The 17919-nt window shown below is 41.1% G+C and overlaps 1 protein-coding gene across 2 annotated transcripts in view; it reads left to right on the forward strand.

The window, feature by feature from the left end:
• Positions 1-14696, forward strand: part of Capsl (calcyphosine like) — a 27573-nt gene extending 12877 nt beyond the window's left edge. For both annotated transcript variants that reach the window (XM_031360061.1, XM_031360062.1), the window contains 4 exons: positions 4726-4862; positions 10319-10496; positions 11132-11341; positions 14414-14696. In XM_031360061.1, the coding sequence (XP_031215921.1) occupies positions 4726-4862; positions 10319-10496; positions 11132-11341; positions 14414-14515 (627 nt within the window). In that variant the 3' untranslated portion in view covers positions 14516-14696. The remainder of the gene's footprint in view (positions 1-4725; positions 4863-10318; positions 10497-11131; positions 11342-14413) is intronic.
• Positions 14697-17919: the final 3223 nt, after the last annotated feature.

The following is a 17919-nucleotide window of genomic DNA, read 5'->3' on the forward strand; positions in this document are numbered from 1 at the left end:
CTCTCTCTCTCTCTCTCTCTCTCTCTCTCTCTCTCTCTGTTCTGCTTGAGACAGTTTTCCAAGCAATTCTAAAAATTTTCTTTGGATAGCTCCTCTCCTGCAGGTCTGGAGCCCAGGCTTTTGTTTGTCTGTTTTACATATCAATCCAGTCATTTACTCCAGGTAATCCTTTGATTATTCTATGAATCAGCAGCCTGTTAATCCTTCAGAGACTGCAAGCACATTTTTTAATTTTTTTAACATTGCAAAAGAATTCTGAGATCTACCTGCCTTTGTAAATTTAGCTGTGTGGGACCTTGTCCTGAAATTACCATTTCCAACCACACCCGGGCCTAAATTGGCTCTGTTCCAGCCTGACCTTGAATTTAGGAATCTGCCTACATTTGTGTCTGCCTGACTTTGTATCTTTCTGACAAACTGGTTCATAGTGTAGCTGCCTCTGTTCCTTTAGATCTGTGAAGCCCCTTATATAATTTATACTGCATCCTTATATTTTTGCATAATTGAGAAAATATATATTTCAAATTATATATATGTGTATATATATATACATACATATATATACATGTACATATATGTGTGTGTGTGTGTGTGTGTGTGTGTGTGTGTGTGTGCACGCACTTGCTGCCCTGAAGGTCCCAACATTTACAATTTTGCTGAGACATTAGCCATGCCTTTGTCTCCTGGACTCATGCAGTCTCTAATTACAATGAAGTCATTAACATCAGCTGCCGGACTTTCCTTGGAAGAACCTGAAAATACATACAATAGTAAACAACAAGCCTTTACTCTTGGCAGCCATGGACACTTGTGGAGGCACAAGTTGTTTGGCCCTGTTCCAGGGGCAGGAGCAATGTCACTCTGTCCTCACCAAGGCCATGTGGACCACAGAGAGAGGGAGGAGGGAGGATCAAGAGAGGAGGGAGGGAGGAGTAATTCAGTTTGCAGTCACCAGGTAGCACTAAGACAACCCAATGGAGTTGAGCAGTGCAGGCGGGGCCTTAGTGAATCTTTATTCCCTACAGGTCAACTTAAACAGACCTTTAAGAAGAAAGGAAGGAAGGAAGGAAGGAAGAAAGGAAGGAAGGAAGGAAGGAAGACTAATGCAGAATAGACCTGGTCAACATCTGTGAGAACAGTTTGGAGAACAAAGACTAATAATAACAACCATGAACATGAAATAAAAGAAAAAAATCTGAAGTTATAGGAAAGGGCATATGTCTGCTTTCATACGCAGGAAAATAGTATTTATCTATCTATCTATCCATCTATGTATTCACTTGTCCTTCTATCTTTCTGTACGTTTAAAAACTTCTTTATGATACATATCACTCTTTTTTCACACAATAGTCAAAATAAATTTATCTGTATTGTTAAAAAGAAAAAGAAAGAAAAAATAATAAGAAATTCTTTCAGAAGCAGATCCCTGCATTCACAACTTTCCACATGCCATCTGACAAGAATGCTGGAAATTCAGGCTGAGAACTCTGTCAAGGGCAGCAGTCAGCTGTACAAGAGTGGTGGAGTAAGCCAGCCAGCTTGGGAGCAGTGCACCAGTCTCCTTTGAGGCTGGCTACTCCACTCAGTCTCTGTTCCAGATCTCACAGACACTGCCTTCTGCTGCTCTGTGGATGTCCCCTTCTCTTGCCATTGTGGGTGTGGCTGAGCAGGGAGAGGCAGAGTCAACTAACAGCTTTAGAGACCTAGTCTTCTGTTCTCCTCAAACCCCAAGTTCAGTCACTTGTCATCTGAAATGAATCTAGCGTTGTCCGTATGGTCCAGGCAGCATATGGGCCGTACCCAGCTCATCCTGGCAATGTGCCCCATCTTCTGAACCTTCTCTACACTGCACCCACAGGGTTCTTCTCAGTGCTGTTTTTTCCCTTTTGTAAGCACTGTGGTTCACCTTCATCCCACAGTCTCGCCCTAAGCTCCTTTTGGTTGGGTGTCAATTACCTGGCTGGTTTTACTCTTCCCCACATCCTCCTTCCAACACCTCCTTTCCATCTCCACCAGTTTTCCATGGTTCAGCAGTTAAGATCACTTGCTGCACTTCCAGAAGACCCAAGTCTGGATCTCAACACTCATGTCAGGCAGCTCATACCTGCCCATAGCCAGCTTCAGCATCCAGCTCTCTCTCTCTTCTGTCCTCCTTGTGTACCCTTACACATGTGACATACATGTACACAGACACATACATACAAAGGAAATAAAAATAAAAACGGGCCCACTCATGTTATTAACTCTTCTGCTTTGGCCAAAGCTTGTGATCCAGCATGCTTCTGCTATGGTATGTGATGCCTTCTGTGTCACAATGCAGTAAGAAGTCCCTCATTGGATGCTGAGCAGATGCTGGTGCTATGTGGTCTCTGGTTGATACTGTCATAGGCAGTAGAAACGGAGGCATTGGGGGTCATCTAAAATATATAGTGCTCTGCCTTGTTGGACCCTCACAGCTCTAGCCTTGATAATTTTTACCTTCTATTATGAGTAAAATGTAGGCATCATTTCCTTTCTGATGTCTCAGAAAGTCCTTATGCTGAGCTGTGATAGCCGCGTCCTTCTTGCTGAAATGAACTGTAGCTCAGTAATGGAACTACAGGGGGATGCCAGGCCATCTGTGTCCTATGTTGACCTAAACCTAGCAAACTGGGCAGAGCTAGTGAATCTCTCAGACATTCCTTGAAGTGAACTGTGCCTCTGACAAGGGAACTGTACACATGCTGAGCCAACACATGGTGGTGCTGTGGCCACATGTATCGGGAAGGACTCCCTTGTAGGCCAAGTCCAACCTGACAAATTATATTGCTGTGCTCAAAGAGTCAGAAGGGGTCTTTTGGATGAGAAACACTTTAATGGGGGACTGTGATGTCAGTGACATCATGATATCGTATCCAGAGGCTTCATGTGTCATTGAAAGCTGAGATCTCGGAGTATGTGCTGCCCTTCTTTATCAGAAATACTACTCTATCCTGCCGTCCCCTCAAACCCCAGGTCCTGAAAACGTTTTTTTGTCCTGTTCTGCTTTGATATAAGAGTCTATGCTATTCAAGAGCTTGATTCTTTCAGGTGCTACTCCTACCCTCTGTCCTGACATGGTACATTGAAGAGGACATAACACAGTAAATGTTAGTTGTTTGTTGATGAACTGAGGGACTAAATTATGGAGAAGGATACTTAATATGGGCATTTCAAACACCATGCTTGGCTATAATTTCCCCCCTGAATTTACCAAGTCATATTCAGAAATCATTCTCGGTAGGATTGACCTCAGAAGGCAGAAGTAGGTAGAGTCTGGATACCTAGTATCTGCTCTTCCCAAACTCTGTTTCTACTTTGCATAAGAAAGTGCCAGAAAAACTCACTTAGAATGCCTTACATATTGTTACACATGGTGGCAGAGAAAGAACTCTGCTAGGACGTGAAAGCCCAATGTCTGTTGTTTGAGGCGACTTGCAGGAAAGTTATTTTACCAATCTATACTTTGGTTCCTGCTCTTAGTGTGCACCCGCCATTCACCTGTTAAAAGCTTAATTCTAAAGTTTATATGTTAATGGTACTTCTGAGTATGACCTCTGAGATAAAGTTAGAGGAAGTCCACAGGTAGGGTCTCCATGTTGGCTACAGTATGGCTTGACAAAAGAGAAAAAAAGGCCCTGAGCTAGCATGCTTCTGCTATGGTATGTGGTGTCTTCTGTGTTACAATGAAGTAAGAAGTCCCTCTTCGGATGCTGAGCAGATCCTGGTGCTGTGTGGTCTCTGGTCGATACTGTCATAGGCAGTAGATAATGGAGGCTTTGGGGCTAAACTCACATTTACCAGGAATGGGTTTAAAGAGGCAAGACCAGAGTCCAGGTCTGTAGGCTTTTGGTCTTGGGCTTTTCCCTCTGAAGTAAGAACTATGAGAACTCAGTCTGGACTGCCCAGGTTACTTTCTTCTATTTCTGAATAGTTATTACACAAACACAAACAAATGGAGAAAGGTGTGTATGAGACAGACAGAGGTGGGGGAGAGAGGGAGAGAGGAAGAGAGAGAGAATTGGCTTATCAATTTTCTTATAAACCTTTTTAGGTATTAAGGGGTATTAACCTACTAAAGAGAGTCCATTAAGTATTGATAAGCATCACTAACACTCATATTGAGAAGCCCAGTGAAAACAGAGGCAACAGAAGTTAGCATTTAATCCAAGTTGGAGAATGTTAAATGTAGAGTCAAAGGCATATGGGGCATTCTAAATAAAAAGAATATATAGCACACACAATTTGTTCAAATGAGGGACAGCTGAGAAATTCACTGTTAACTAATGGTCCAGGAAGAAAATGGCTTCTGGAACTTTCATGTATACACACATCCTGGTTTCTTTAAACTTAGGATCCTTAGCAGTTTCTGAACTCTTTCTTATGTCCCTTTACCTGGCCCCGTTCCCTCCTCTATAAGGACCTGTTTGTATGATGGGAGGAAGACTTTGGAAGGATCAAAGCATATTGGGAAATGGCTGTGTACTTAGTTATTGCCCACAGCAAAGGAAGCAGGTGCCCTTAAAACTTGCTAATTTGAAAATATGACATGTGCACAATTGGCATAGTCAAAAATGGCAAATTCAGGGAAGTTTGAGACTAGACCCTGATGGCAAGTAGACAGAAAGCTGTAAGTTTCCTTTTGTCAATTGTCCAGCCAGAGGTAGGATGTAAACTCCATTAACATGCTGTGGATTCTCCCCTCAGATGGCAGGGACAGCGCGCCATGACCGGGAGATGGCAATCCAATCCAAGAAAAAGCTTTCCACAGCCACCGATCCTATTGAAAGACTGCGATTGCAGTGCCTGGCCAGGGGTTCTGCAGGCATCAAAGGACTTGGCAGGTAGGATGGCGTCTTAGTTATGTATTTCTGTTGTAGTAACACAACATTATGGCCAAGGCAACTTATGCAAGAAAACATTTAGTTTGGGACTCATAGTTCTCGAGGGTTAGAATCAATGACCATCATGGCAGGGAACATGGCAGCAGGCTAGCAGAGAGAGAGAGAGAGAGAGAGAGAGAGAGAGAGAGAGAGAGAGAGAGAGAGAGAGAGAGAGAGAGAGAGAAAGTGAGAGAGAGAATGAACTGGGTATGTCCACCAACTGGGGACCAAAGATTCAAAGGTATGCATTTAAGGGAGCCATTCTCTTTCACACACCCACAGTTGGGTATACAAGGAAAGGAAGTAGAAAGATCTGAAATGGCTGGGGAACCCTTGCACTGATGTTGTGATATTGGCCAAGTCATTTACTCATAAGGTCTCAGTTTCTCATCTATGAAATGCATTGTTTGAGAGAGCCAATATCCAAATCCTCATGAAATGTTTGATTCTTAACCCCAAATTCAGCAAAGCATGTGTCTTTTATAAGGAAGGGGTGCCCTGGGGCAATGGAGGTAAAGGAAAGCACAAGTAGGAGAATGAGTGCTTGGAAGGACATGGGGAAAGGCCTTCCCCAGAGCTGGGGTAGAGGAAGGAGATCAGTGATTAAAGGATTTGGAAAACAGTCATGGTGGCACGTGCCTGTCATCCCAGCACTTGGGAGGTGGAGGCTAGATGACCAGCAGTTCAATGTCTTTTCTAGCTATATAAGCCAGAAAGCCAGTTAAGCCTGGCAGCCTTGGCTACACGAGATCACGTCTAAGTTTGCTTCCAGCCAGGCTGTCATGTCTTACTTGTTTGTGTTACCTGCTCATGGGACAACTGAGTGTTCATTCCCAGTAGCATTCTCTGGGTCAAGTGATTCTTCTTATATTCTCTGATATTTAACACTGTACATAGACATGAGGACTGAAAAATCCCAAGGAGAAAGGACACCAATGAGCCTCCTAAGGATGGATCTTGTGCATATTTTAACAAATTACATTGAATATCCAACATAAGCGTGGCCTTGGACATATTCTGGGGACATCATGGGTAGACAAGCTTCTGTAGGTCACACAGGGGGACAGACTAAGAGAGTAAGCATCTTCTAAATGTGACTTTCAGTGGTTCAAGTGGTGGGGAGCCTTGTTATTAAGGTCCCCCCTGTCCCTGCCATGACTGGATGGCTTTCTGAGCTCATTGCAAAATGGGACATTCTTTCTCTCAGGGGGGATTCCCTGTCTTTGCCTATATTTGTGTCCCTGAATAAAGGTGATTGGCCTTGTCTGGCTTTGTACAAAAGGTGACCTTATCAGAGCTCCCTGCAAGGCTTCATAACTCAGCACACACCTTTCTACCTGCATGATAATTAGGTGCTGTACTATAACCAAGCAACCCTTTCTGCTCACTTGATGCCAAGACCAATTAGCGCTTTCCACCCATCCCCCTAAAAGAGCCCTTATATACCCTATCCCCAAATCAACAAAGTAGAACCGTCTCACTGCAGCAGTCTCCAGAGGTCAATTTTGTCCATACTCATGGCTGTGAACCCTGTTTTCTGCCTCCCCTCCCTTTTTCCCTTCAGGCTAGTAGCCAACAGACTCTGGGGAGAAAGGGAGCACACACAAGATGTTTAATAAAGAAATGCAGGGCATCTGTGTAAGGAGAATCCAACCTCACCCCGAAAGGCTGCAGAAATCTATATCCCTAGCACCTCAAAAAAAATCTCAAGAAAAAAATTCTGACTCTCATGCCTTTCTTAAACTAAGCTTGGCTCAGGGGTGTAGAGGCATGGACCTTGGTGAAACGTAGGCTCATGGTACCATCTTCCCATCCTGTTGTATTTATTCTCGAGGTCAACATCAAGATGACTCTGTTATTATTTTGGCATCTTTACTTTTTGACACCAAAGTCTGGAGAATTTCCGTAGTATTTACTCTTCTTTAAATAATTCCTAGTATCCAAAAACAAAAATATAGTTAACTGCTGTTTCTAGTGGCAATACCTTGAATTCATCATATATTCTATGTACCGCTGAGATAGCTCATTCTTACTTTGTCCCTACATACACACTGGGCAGAAAATTCTCTTGAGCCTTAATTTATGTCTTATATCAGAAAGATATGAGCTAAGTTGTTTTTTTTTAAAGATTCATTTTATTTGTTTTATGTGTATGAGTACACTGTAGCTGTACAGATGGCCGTGAGCCATCATGTGTGTGTTTGCTGGGAATTGAACTCAGGACCTCTGCCGGCCCCACTCCCTCCAGCCCCCACTCCAGCCCCACTGGCTCCAGTGTAATTCACTGTAGCTGTCTTCAGACGCATCAGAAGAGGGCATCAGATCTCATTAGGGGTGGTTGTGAGCTACCATGTGGTTGCTGGGATCCGAACTCAGGCCCTTCGGAAGAGCAGTCAGTGCTCTTTCCCGCTGAGCCGTCTCGCCAGCCCCATGAGCTACATTTTTAAACTAATTGGCAGCTAGAGAATCTCTGGTAGTTGCTTTATTTATCTCACAACAAGATGGAAGTCCTTTCTGTAAGTGGAGCTACCAACACTCATTATTTCTTGAGTTAGAAAATTGAGGATTGTCTTCATCAGCGTACCACACGGATGTTTTGACTTGTACAGTATCTTGAGGTCGCTTCTTGTATTTTCTTCTCATGTGCAGATGCTCAATCTTGTCCCCTGGACTTTGATCACAGCACCTTAACTAGTTCATTTACTTCCAAAGTTTCTGTATTATAATTCTTTCAACAAGCTATATCTAAGGGTTTCTAATATTTTATCCTCTTGACATCTGCCCATGAAAGCTATGCAGTTACCCTTTTAACATGTAACAAAGCTTAAGCCCTTTAGAATTTAAGGAGATTAAAATTCTTTATGTTCTTCTATGGACCCACTTGTCCATGCTTATTACATCTTTTTGAACCTTTGGTAGGGTTTTGCTTTCACAGATGGACAAGGGCTGTCCTACAAGCTACTGTTGATCTGAAATGCTTACCATTGATAGAACTCAGAATAGTTGATCACACCCCTGCCTCCTACCTCTCTATCCCTCTTCTGTTTCCCTGAATTTCTTAAGGATAGAATGTCTTATTTACCTATGTATCTCACATTACAAGTTTAATTCAACATTTGGAAGCTTATAGATATCCAACTTATGTTGAAGTTTATTGAACAGTACAAGATACGTTAACAATACAGTATTTGTTTAAGATTTATCTGTAGCTTTTGTCAATTAATCCTGCTCAAATCACCCCAGTGGTGGTGGTGCACTTTCCTTGCTACCTGCGTCAATGTTCTAGGTTCACAAATGAAAGACACACATGTGCAGCATTATGTTTTAATATGTCTTAAACAGTTCAGTGGCTGGCTACTCCAAAACCTCCACTTGGCTAGCACCCTCTCTCCTCTGATATTTCCGAATTTTTACTTACTAAGACCTATATTCCATCCTGGCCACCCTGGACCCATGTCTGCAGCCCTCTTGGGCCACGACCAACCCCTTATATATCCCTTATATATCCACGATCTCTTATGAGTTGGCAGTCTCTGTGTCCTACACTTCGGTTTTTCTCTTTTCCCAGCATGGCGGTTCTAAATCCCCTTTCTTCTCAGTCAGCTGGCCAGGGAATCCTAAAGTCCCACCTCTGTCTCCCTGCCCAACCATTGGCCACCAGCAACTTTATTTACCAATCAGAACTAACTGAGGGTAGGGATCTTCAGCATCTTACGTGCAGATTCTTGTGCAAATTTGGGAACCCAATTAACAGAATACAAACGTTAGAGCAAATCCACATTTATCACTTAAAGAAGAAACTTATTAGTCCACTTTCTTACAGAAGGAAAATTTATTCATTAACTCATCTAAGTTGAAGACTATTAGTAGAGTTATTGTTGCCTAGTAAACTTGTTACAATGTAAAACAGATGGGCTCTGCCACCCTATAGTCCATGTTCAAGTCTATGGTATGCTTATTCAATATTTAAAGTAGTCTTTCTGGTTTTCTAAATATATGCAACACAAAAGGAAATACTTTTATGTTTTGCATTTCCATTCAGTGTAGATGGTTCATTCTGGCATTTTATACATATGCATCATCCATTTTTCTACTCCTTGCTGGTCTAATTTTCCCCCACTGTCAGGCATCAGCTTCTAGGTCATTTGCATCTGAATCCCTCATGGCAGAATTAGAAAAGAGAAAATTATAAATTGTAACTTAGAAATTGCATATTATTTTAGCTTTAACTAGAAATGAAGGATCGGCGGTATAGGCTTTTATGGAAAAATGAGACCCAGAGTGGAAATAAGTTACACTCAAGTTTATATAGCTGGTGTTACTGCGGAGACAGAAGACAAGTTCATCTCTTTGAAATCCTAAAGGATAATTCTGTCTCTTATGAGTGAAAAACATAATTCTTGGGGCTTTTGTATGAGGAGTGGGGTACGGTGGGAAAGAAGGGAAAGGGTGGAAGTGAGGAAGATCATAACAGAGTGCTGTGAAATTTGTAGAAAGTCCTTAAGCACCACAAGATCAATGAGAAGATATATCATTTCTTCCATAAAAGTAGTAAGTACCATGCATTTGGAATGATTAGATTCCTCGGCTATAACCCATGTGTTTCTAAACAGAGGCTTCCTGTAGATAACATAGCATCCATATAATTTATGTGTTCAGTACACATATGATGGAGAAATTAGAAGCTTTATTTGTGCTCGATATTAGGTTCTAGAGAGTTTACCAAGATAAATATGGTAAACTATGATTTAATTGTTTGTTGTCATTTTTTTGCCATTCTTTAAGTAGAAGAAGAAGAAACTAGGAGTTTATTAGCAAACATGAATTTCTGAAAAGGTTACCTATGTTAGTAGCTATTCATTATTATAACAAGGTAATAAGCCTATGAGGAGGAAAAGTTCATTTTGGCTTACAGTTTCTGAGGCTTCAGTCTAGGATCAACTGAACTTTATTGCTTTGGGCTTGTGGCAAGGCACTGCCTCAGGTCAGGGGACAGGCAGTAGGCATGGCTGCAATCATCTGACCTCCTTCCACGAGGCCTCTGCAGACATCACTAACCTCCAGCTGCACCTGGCACCCAATAGCCAAGCCTTCACACCTAGATCTTCAGGAGACAGAAAGATCCAAACTATCATCCATGCCATGTACTTAGAATCCAACAGTGCAATTGTAGCCTTCTCTGTGCGATTGTGTGTCCGCGCACACATGTGTCTGAAGGTTTGTTTTCCGGTATGAAGTACCAAGGAAAGCCTCTGTGCTTGGTAGTGAGGCTGTGGAGAAAAACCTAAAGCTTCCGTACTGTCCTTTAAAGACAAAGAGGGGGTAAGTCTTCGCATTTACATGTTGTTTTTGTGTTTTTATCTATTTGGATTTTTTTTTTTTTGCTATTATTTTTTGTTTCATGTTGTTATCTTCAGGGCGTTTCGGATTATGGATGACAATAACAACCGAACCCTTGATTTCAAAGAATTTTTGAAAGGCTTAAATGATTACGCTGTGGTCATAGAAAAAGAGGAGGCAGAAGAACTTTTCCGGAGATTTGACAGAGACGGCAATGGAACAATAGACTTCAATGAGTTTCTTCTCATGTTAAGAGTAAGTGTGAGCCCCAGTGAGGATTCAGTATTGACAGTGTAGCAGAAGCCAGGGGCCTTGAACCAGACCAATCACTCATTGCCACGAACATTTGTAAGTAAAGGATATTTGAACAAAAGGATGTACTGGGTGACACACTGTGACACACCGTAGCATCCACGACAGGATTGTTGTTGTTGTTTCTTATTTATTTACTAATTTGCTTGTTTATAATTTCTGGTTTCTTTTGAGGGGGGAGGTTGCAAAGACAGAGGGCAGATATGAAAGGACAGGGAGGTGAGTGGGACTGGAGTGTGTGATGTGAAATTCACAAAGAATCAATAAAAAGTTAAGAAAAAAAAATAGTAAGCGTGGTCCCCAACCCTACTCCCGTGGATCAGTATTTTCTGTTGGGGAGTTTGGCTTTCTTGGGCTTTGGGTTAGCAACTTCAAGGATTTGTTTTCAGAACTTGCTAATACATTTCAGAGGGTGTGGGCAGAAGACTGTGAAGCAGCTGAGGGACTTTCTGAAACATCTCACTTAGTGGTATGCAAGCAATTTCACTTCAGTGAGGGGAATTATAACCACATCTGCTACAGAAGAGGCTCTTTTGCGTGTGCATTTCTCCATGTGTTTTTTTTTTTAATTTATCTAGCCCCCAATGTCCAGAGCCAGAAAAGAGGTAATCATGAAAGCTTTTAGAAAGTTAGACAAAACGGGAGATGGGGTTATAACCATCGAAGACCTTCGTGAAGTTTATAATGCTAAACATCATCCAAAGTATCAAAATGGGGAATGGACAGAGGAACAAGTCTTCAGGAAATTTCTGGATAACTTTGACTCACCCTATGATAAAGATGGATTGGTAAGTGAAAGAGATGAATCCAAACGCAATTTATCTACACAAATAAGAATTGTAAGTAAGCAATAGGTTCAGAGCCTTACAAAGCTCAACATGTTGACACCATAACTGCTACAAATAGAAGAAAACATTTCATTGGGGCCATATGAACTGTTGAAAACTAAAGTGATAAAATATTCATTTCAACATGTAATGAGACAGGCGTCGCTTTCTTGGTAGGGGATCCTTGAGCTACTAATTACTCATCATGGAAAATGTGTTGTTTTGCACATCAGCCCATCTCATTGTTGCCATATTCTTCATGTACAGCTAGCTATATTCTCATGAATTAGATTACAATAAAAGCACGCTTGATTTTAAATGGGACCAAGATGCCTTGGAGCAGACTCACAAGGCCTTTCAGGATGTTTGGCTCCTATTACTCTTGCCCTTAGGAGCATCTTTTGCCTTCACACTTGACTGTGTGAAAAGAGGCTGTTGGTAAAGGGAATCCCAGAGAGCAGAATTTACCCTGACTCACTTTTTAGTCAGTTTTGAGATTAGCTTGCACATCTAAATTACAATGAACTTCAAGACAAAAGCAACTCCATTTTCATTGATCATTACCTTCAAGTATACAAAATGTTGTACACTGGGAGAGATGGAAGAAGATGCATATGCTTCCCGTTTAATCACTTGGAAGTAGTTTTTGTCTTAGATGACCTGAGATTTATGGGGTTGGGGGAAGGGAGTTCCTCAGCCTCAGCCTCAGCCTCAGCCTCAGCAGCAGCAGCAGCAGCAGCAGCAGCAGCAAGGACAAGAGCAGAACCTTTGAACCTTTGAGCCAAACCAGAAAAGGTAACCCAGACAGTGACTAGGAGGGGATGGAGTTTCTGGGAAGAAGCCTCCTCCCTCCATAGGGAATTTCCCCCTCCCTTTCCCAGAAAACCTAATGACTTGTCTTATTATGGCTGGGTGGGAGGTAAGAAGGGGAAGTTCCCTTCCTGCTGACATTTTGCAGACAGACATGGAGAAGTAGCTGAAGCAGTGTCTTGTAGGTTGAAGAATTGTGTAGCAGATACAAGAGAGTCCCAGCTTCTGTTGGGCAGCCAAATGTCTGGGACAGAAATAACAGAACAGCATGTTTCCTCTAGTACTGCTGTCTTTGATCTCCAAGATGTCAGAGAAAAATAGCCAACTGCCATTTCCCCTAATAGTTCAGCTCTACATGGGTTCCCTGTTGTCTCTGTTTTTTTTTTTTTTTCCTGCAGGTGGTTCCTCTTTGTCATAGGGGAAATGTCAGCTACCCTTGTCTCTAACAAGTCCAAGTAGCCATTTATGAATCAACTGATTTAAAGTCCCCATTTCATCCCCTTCCCCTTCTCACTTTTATCTTAATCAGCCATGGTATTTTCTCAAATTCTCAAAAGGTTATTGAGGGTTTTTTTTTTTTTTTTGGTAGTTACAATATTTGGTGTTGCTTGAGTATCATAAACCTGGTAATGTTGAATATTAACTGTTCATTATTATTGGGTGTGTGTGTTGAAAATGGAGATTACTGACTATGCTGAAGAACCATAGAACCTGACATTTAGGAAGATGTACCCTAAGTCTTTGCATATTTAATGTATGCCCCATATTTAATGTATGCTCACACACACCCATTTTGAGATTCTTACATCTAAATCATATATAAAAAGCTTATTTTTATTACTAAACATAATATATACATAGCCTTATTTAATATAACAATAAGTCTGAACAATATTTATTGGACACTTTATCAACTAGCTATTTTACTAAGACTTCACAGATATCTTATTTAATAGACATAGTAAATATGTTCATCAGAGTGATTCAAACTTTTGTGGGTTCTGGGAATTGAACCCAGGTGCTCTACAAGAACAGCCAGTTCTCTTACTGCTGAGCCATCTCTCCAGCCCCCAAACTTTTATAGTTTTAATAACATCCTAAAAACCATAAGATATTGTCGATAAACAAAACCACCCTATGATGAATACTTTCACATAAAGAACAATTCCCATGTATACGGTATTTATTTGTATTTACAGACTCATGACCAGAGATCCACTATTCACTGAATTCATGGTTGTTTTTCCTAAAGTCTTTCACTTATCTTGAGGGGAGAGGTTTGGGGAAGATTATAGATTTGGTTAGGTTATTGTTTTTTGTTTTATTTTGTTTAATTTTCCCGTTGGTCAGTGAGCCCCAACAGTACATGAAAGAGACACTAATGGTTCCAAAGATTAGTGGAACAGATTATGCTGCTATGGACTAGAAATAAAATAAATAGTTATTTATCAAGTTCCTTTCTTATGATGATTTTATCTTTTGGCTTAGAAGTTGCCAACTCCTACTAACTTGTGAGACTTCTCCCCCCATCCCCTGCCCCCAAAGTCCTGTGAATCCTGAAGCTGATAAACACATCTGCTGTTATTCCAGGCAGTCAGTCATATGCAGCACACAGTGGAGAGGCTGGGGAGGGCTGGGAGGAGAGCTGCAGAAGGTAGTGTTTTTGCTTACTCCCAGCCTTGAATGAGGAATTCATACCTGAGAAACACATGCAAACTGCAAGTATTTTGCTAGAAATCACTTTTTTTACCCATAGGACAAAGCATTTGTTGAAAGACAAGACATCACTTATCTTGACATTGGACATAGCCTGCTTCTGACATGTATTAGAAAGACAGTATTAACTGCAGCTGAAGGACACATATTTCCTACTCTGAGTCTCGTCTCTTGTGTCTGAACTAACAAGCCCCAGTTCTTACAGAAAAGATGTCACCCCGTCTCTCTCTCTCTCTCTCTCTCTCTCTCTCTCTCTCTCTCTCTCTCTCCACTTAGGATGGCTTGGATATTTTCAGGAGTCACCTCTCTTCCTGCCCTGAACCACTCTTACCATGATCTTTAACTTGGTTTCATCTTTACTTTTCTTTTAGGTTTGATCCTCAACTATAATCACACAAGAATAAATCCTTGATGGGATTTCCCTTTTCTCTTTACAGGGTTGGAAGGGAGGCCTCCATTAAAACAAGAAACAAAGTGTTCTTTCTCTTTCTGACTTTTCTACTGCAGGTGACCCCTGAGGAATTCATGAACTACTATGCAGGTGTAAGTGCATCGATTGACACAGATGTGTACTTCATCATCATGATGACGACTGCCTGGAAGCTCTAAATACCTGTCCCTGGAAACCAGGCCCTGCACTCAGTCACATGGCTCCAAGTGATTAAACCCTACCCCCAAACTCAGAATACTCTTTTATTTCAATGTTCATTGCACACTCTTCTTTGCCAACACACTGCATTTTCTAGGCTGACAAGAGGGCAGAAATAAAGTCACTAAGTAATTAACTACAGGTTTGCCTCCTTTGAAACTGTTTCCTTATCTCTAAAATAAGAATTGTGAAACTTACATCTCTGAATTTCCTAACACTGTGGCTGATTCACACAGGTGCTTAGTCAACTTGGCTTGTCTCCCGTGGTCATCAATGATCTCATGTTTGCCTAGATAACCAGTATATTTTCACCTTTAAGCCAGGTATTAAAATACCTCTACTTATATAGTAAAATCTTAAGGGTTTTAGTCTCAACTTGGATATCAGAAAGAAACAATATACTAGATTCATAATTTCTCCAAGTGAATCTGGAAGTTCACTCCTTGTTTTGACAAATAGATTGAACTTGACCATTGGTTTGTTTGTTTCTTTTGTCTTTTGAAAGACGAATGTGAGAGTGCTAGCCATTTCTTTGAATGGTAGACCCGCAGCTGTTCAACACTCCCTGTGTTGGAGTTCTGAGCCCAGACTGGACTCTACTATTTTATGTGGAACAGCTTTTCTGTGGTAACTGGCAAACTTTTCTTTTGTGTAATTTTTAACTCTGTTAAAATTTGTCTGTAAATTGTCTGTTGTCAGCCAATAGTGTTAACAATTTTATCCACCCAAGCATGGGTGTGGCACAGAATAAAATCAAAGAACATTCCAAAGCAGTTTCCAATTTGATACCCCCATGCCAAGAGAGAATTGACCCACAAGTGGCTAATGGATATTTACAGGGAGCCCCACAAATGAGAGAAACAGAGCCCGAAGCTGCAGTTCTTACTCTGCATGGACACAGGCAACACAGTGAGCAGCCTCTGATTGTGGTGCTGGGAAGAATTCTGGTTGCTTTTGTTGCTCCGCAGTCCCTTGTACAGACCCCATCGCTGACTGCCCCTAGGCATTGGCTTATGGACATAGTTTTGGTTAATGATGTCTTCAACATCTTATGACTTTAAGAAGATCCATGAAATGGGTCTCAAGACACTTTGTTTTAACTTTTACCCCACCCCTATTACTTAATTCTTATCTTACTTGTTTCTCTAAGTTGATATTAGAAATGATTTAGAATCTGTGAAAATAAGTGTTGTAAGTTGAGAATTATATCAGTTCTTTATTAGTGTGCTTTGCTGTTTCTTTTTAGGGAAGCTCAACTTACTTATTTTAATACTGGCTGGAAAAGAGGCCTTTACCTTGAGATTGGGCATGAAGGTCTCCATGTCATAGAAAGCTAGCCTCTCCCCTTCCTCCACCCCATTAATTATACAAGTCATATTTTCCACTGAATTTACTAACTAGTCTTTTTTAGAGAATGGCAAGGCAACCAATACCAAATGTAACAATAAAATATTAATAAGTCATATAGGAAGCACAACCCTGCAGGAAGGTATCATTTTTAAAGCATGTACCCTTCAAACTGTTGCTCAGGAGACGTCTCCTGGGTCCTAGGCATGGTGGATAAAAGTCTACTGCTCTAGATAGATTTGTGTCTTTGATTCTGGGTATGACTCATGTCTTGCTTAATTGGGGCTGCCGAGTGAGCATGTGATTCTGAGCAGAACCCGGGTTGCCGCTATCAGTTCTGTCTCTTCAAGTGATACTTTGCTTCCTGTCTTACCGGGGGTTCAAGGCACAATGATCTAACTTAGATAAACCTTGTCTCTCCATGCACACTCAGTTGCCTCCCTTTCAGAGGTTTAGGTTCTGGACTCACGAACAAGATTCCACCAAGGCCCTCTCTCACCTTAGAGAAACAAGGTCTCTTAAGAACCCGATGTCCGAGGAACATTGCATCTCTACTTCTGGTCTCATCTATGATTTCTTACACACACAGTCAAGGATGACTTATTAATTCACTCCTAGTAGCTATGGAAGGACGAGAGAAGATACATTTAAAGATATTATCTAACAACTTAATAAACATGCTTCTAATTTATTTAACATGTAGATTTTAAACAGAATCCCACCTGTAAAATAAGAGGTAACAACTCGGGTCAGAAGGCAGAACACAACACAAATCCCTAAATGCATTCCTAGGAAAGACTTTTCTACTGGACGTGGACCCAATGCAGGAAAGACGAGAAGGTAGAATTAGCAGCTTCTTTAGTGAAATAAAGCTAATGCATGTAGACATTTCCAAGTTAGAATTTTCTGACCAAGTCAACTCTACTAATACTGAACCTGGAAGGTGTCTTTCAGAACATAACCTTGTGTAAGAATGGGAAGAGACTGGTTACTATCAAGAGCTGGATTCCAGTCTCAGTGCAAATGAGAAAAAAGATGTGTTGAATTAGGTATAGACTGGAGTAGAGTCCCTCCTCAGTCTGAAGTTTTTTACCACTCCCTTGTTCTTGGTAGGATCTTTCCAACCCTGCATAACAATTCATTTGCTCTGTGTGGTTTATATGCATGAGCATAGTTCCAGTTCAGACTCTCATGTCACATTGAAGGCAGGCATGGCAGCCCTCTGTGTCACCTGCCAACTGACTCAGCATATAATGTAATGACTCAACGTAGCTTGCAGGTAAAAATATCTTGATAATTATTTATTGAACTTCATGTTCTTCTCTGGAGAGGGTGTAGGGCAGTGAATTTGATGCTATCGCTGGGTTGTAAACCAAATGGACATCCAACAGTTAATAGATCTAAGATGGCAGGGAAGAAGTACAACCTAGCACTGAAATTCCCCTCTCCAACCCTCACATAGCCTTTCCAAGTAGATAGCTGAAGACCGTCATATGGCACTGTATGAGAGGATTACAAACCTTGTCAGTTTGCCCAGACAATGCAAGCATATTGCAATACAGATCCTGTTTGTGGAGGCAGATAGTAGATGTATTCCTTCAGTTGTCCTGGCCAATGTAGATTGCCTCATTGGACCATGAGCATACAAGCAGAAAGTGACCATCACCTTCATGAATCTACCTACAGTGAGTCTGTTATGTTGATATTTAATCAAGGACTGAATTAGTTGTTTGTGTGAGTATTCTACTCCTGCTTGATAAAATTGTATTAGCATCCTGTGACTCACCTGTATTCTAGATTTATGCAAATCCATTTTGAGCACAGAATACAAAATATAAAACTTCCAACTTTCCAACTTAATCAACAAGCTTATTTTCTTGGAAATTATTATTATTTTAATTAAAGAAATCTATTGGATGAAGCAGAAAAGTTTAGTCATAGGAATGCTTTTGACTCAAAGGGAAAACAAAGATTTTTGAGGGGGCTTTTAAAACTAAGTGCTTCTCCAATACAGTAA

Source organism: Mastomys coucha, unplaced genomic scaffold (genome assembly GCF_008632895.1).
Source record: "Mastomys coucha isolate ucsf_1 unplaced genomic scaffold, UCSF_Mcou_1 pScaffold8, whole genome shotgun sequence".
Lineage (NCBI taxonomy): Eukaryota > Metazoa > Chordata > Mammalia > Rodentia > Muridae > Mastomys > Mastomys coucha.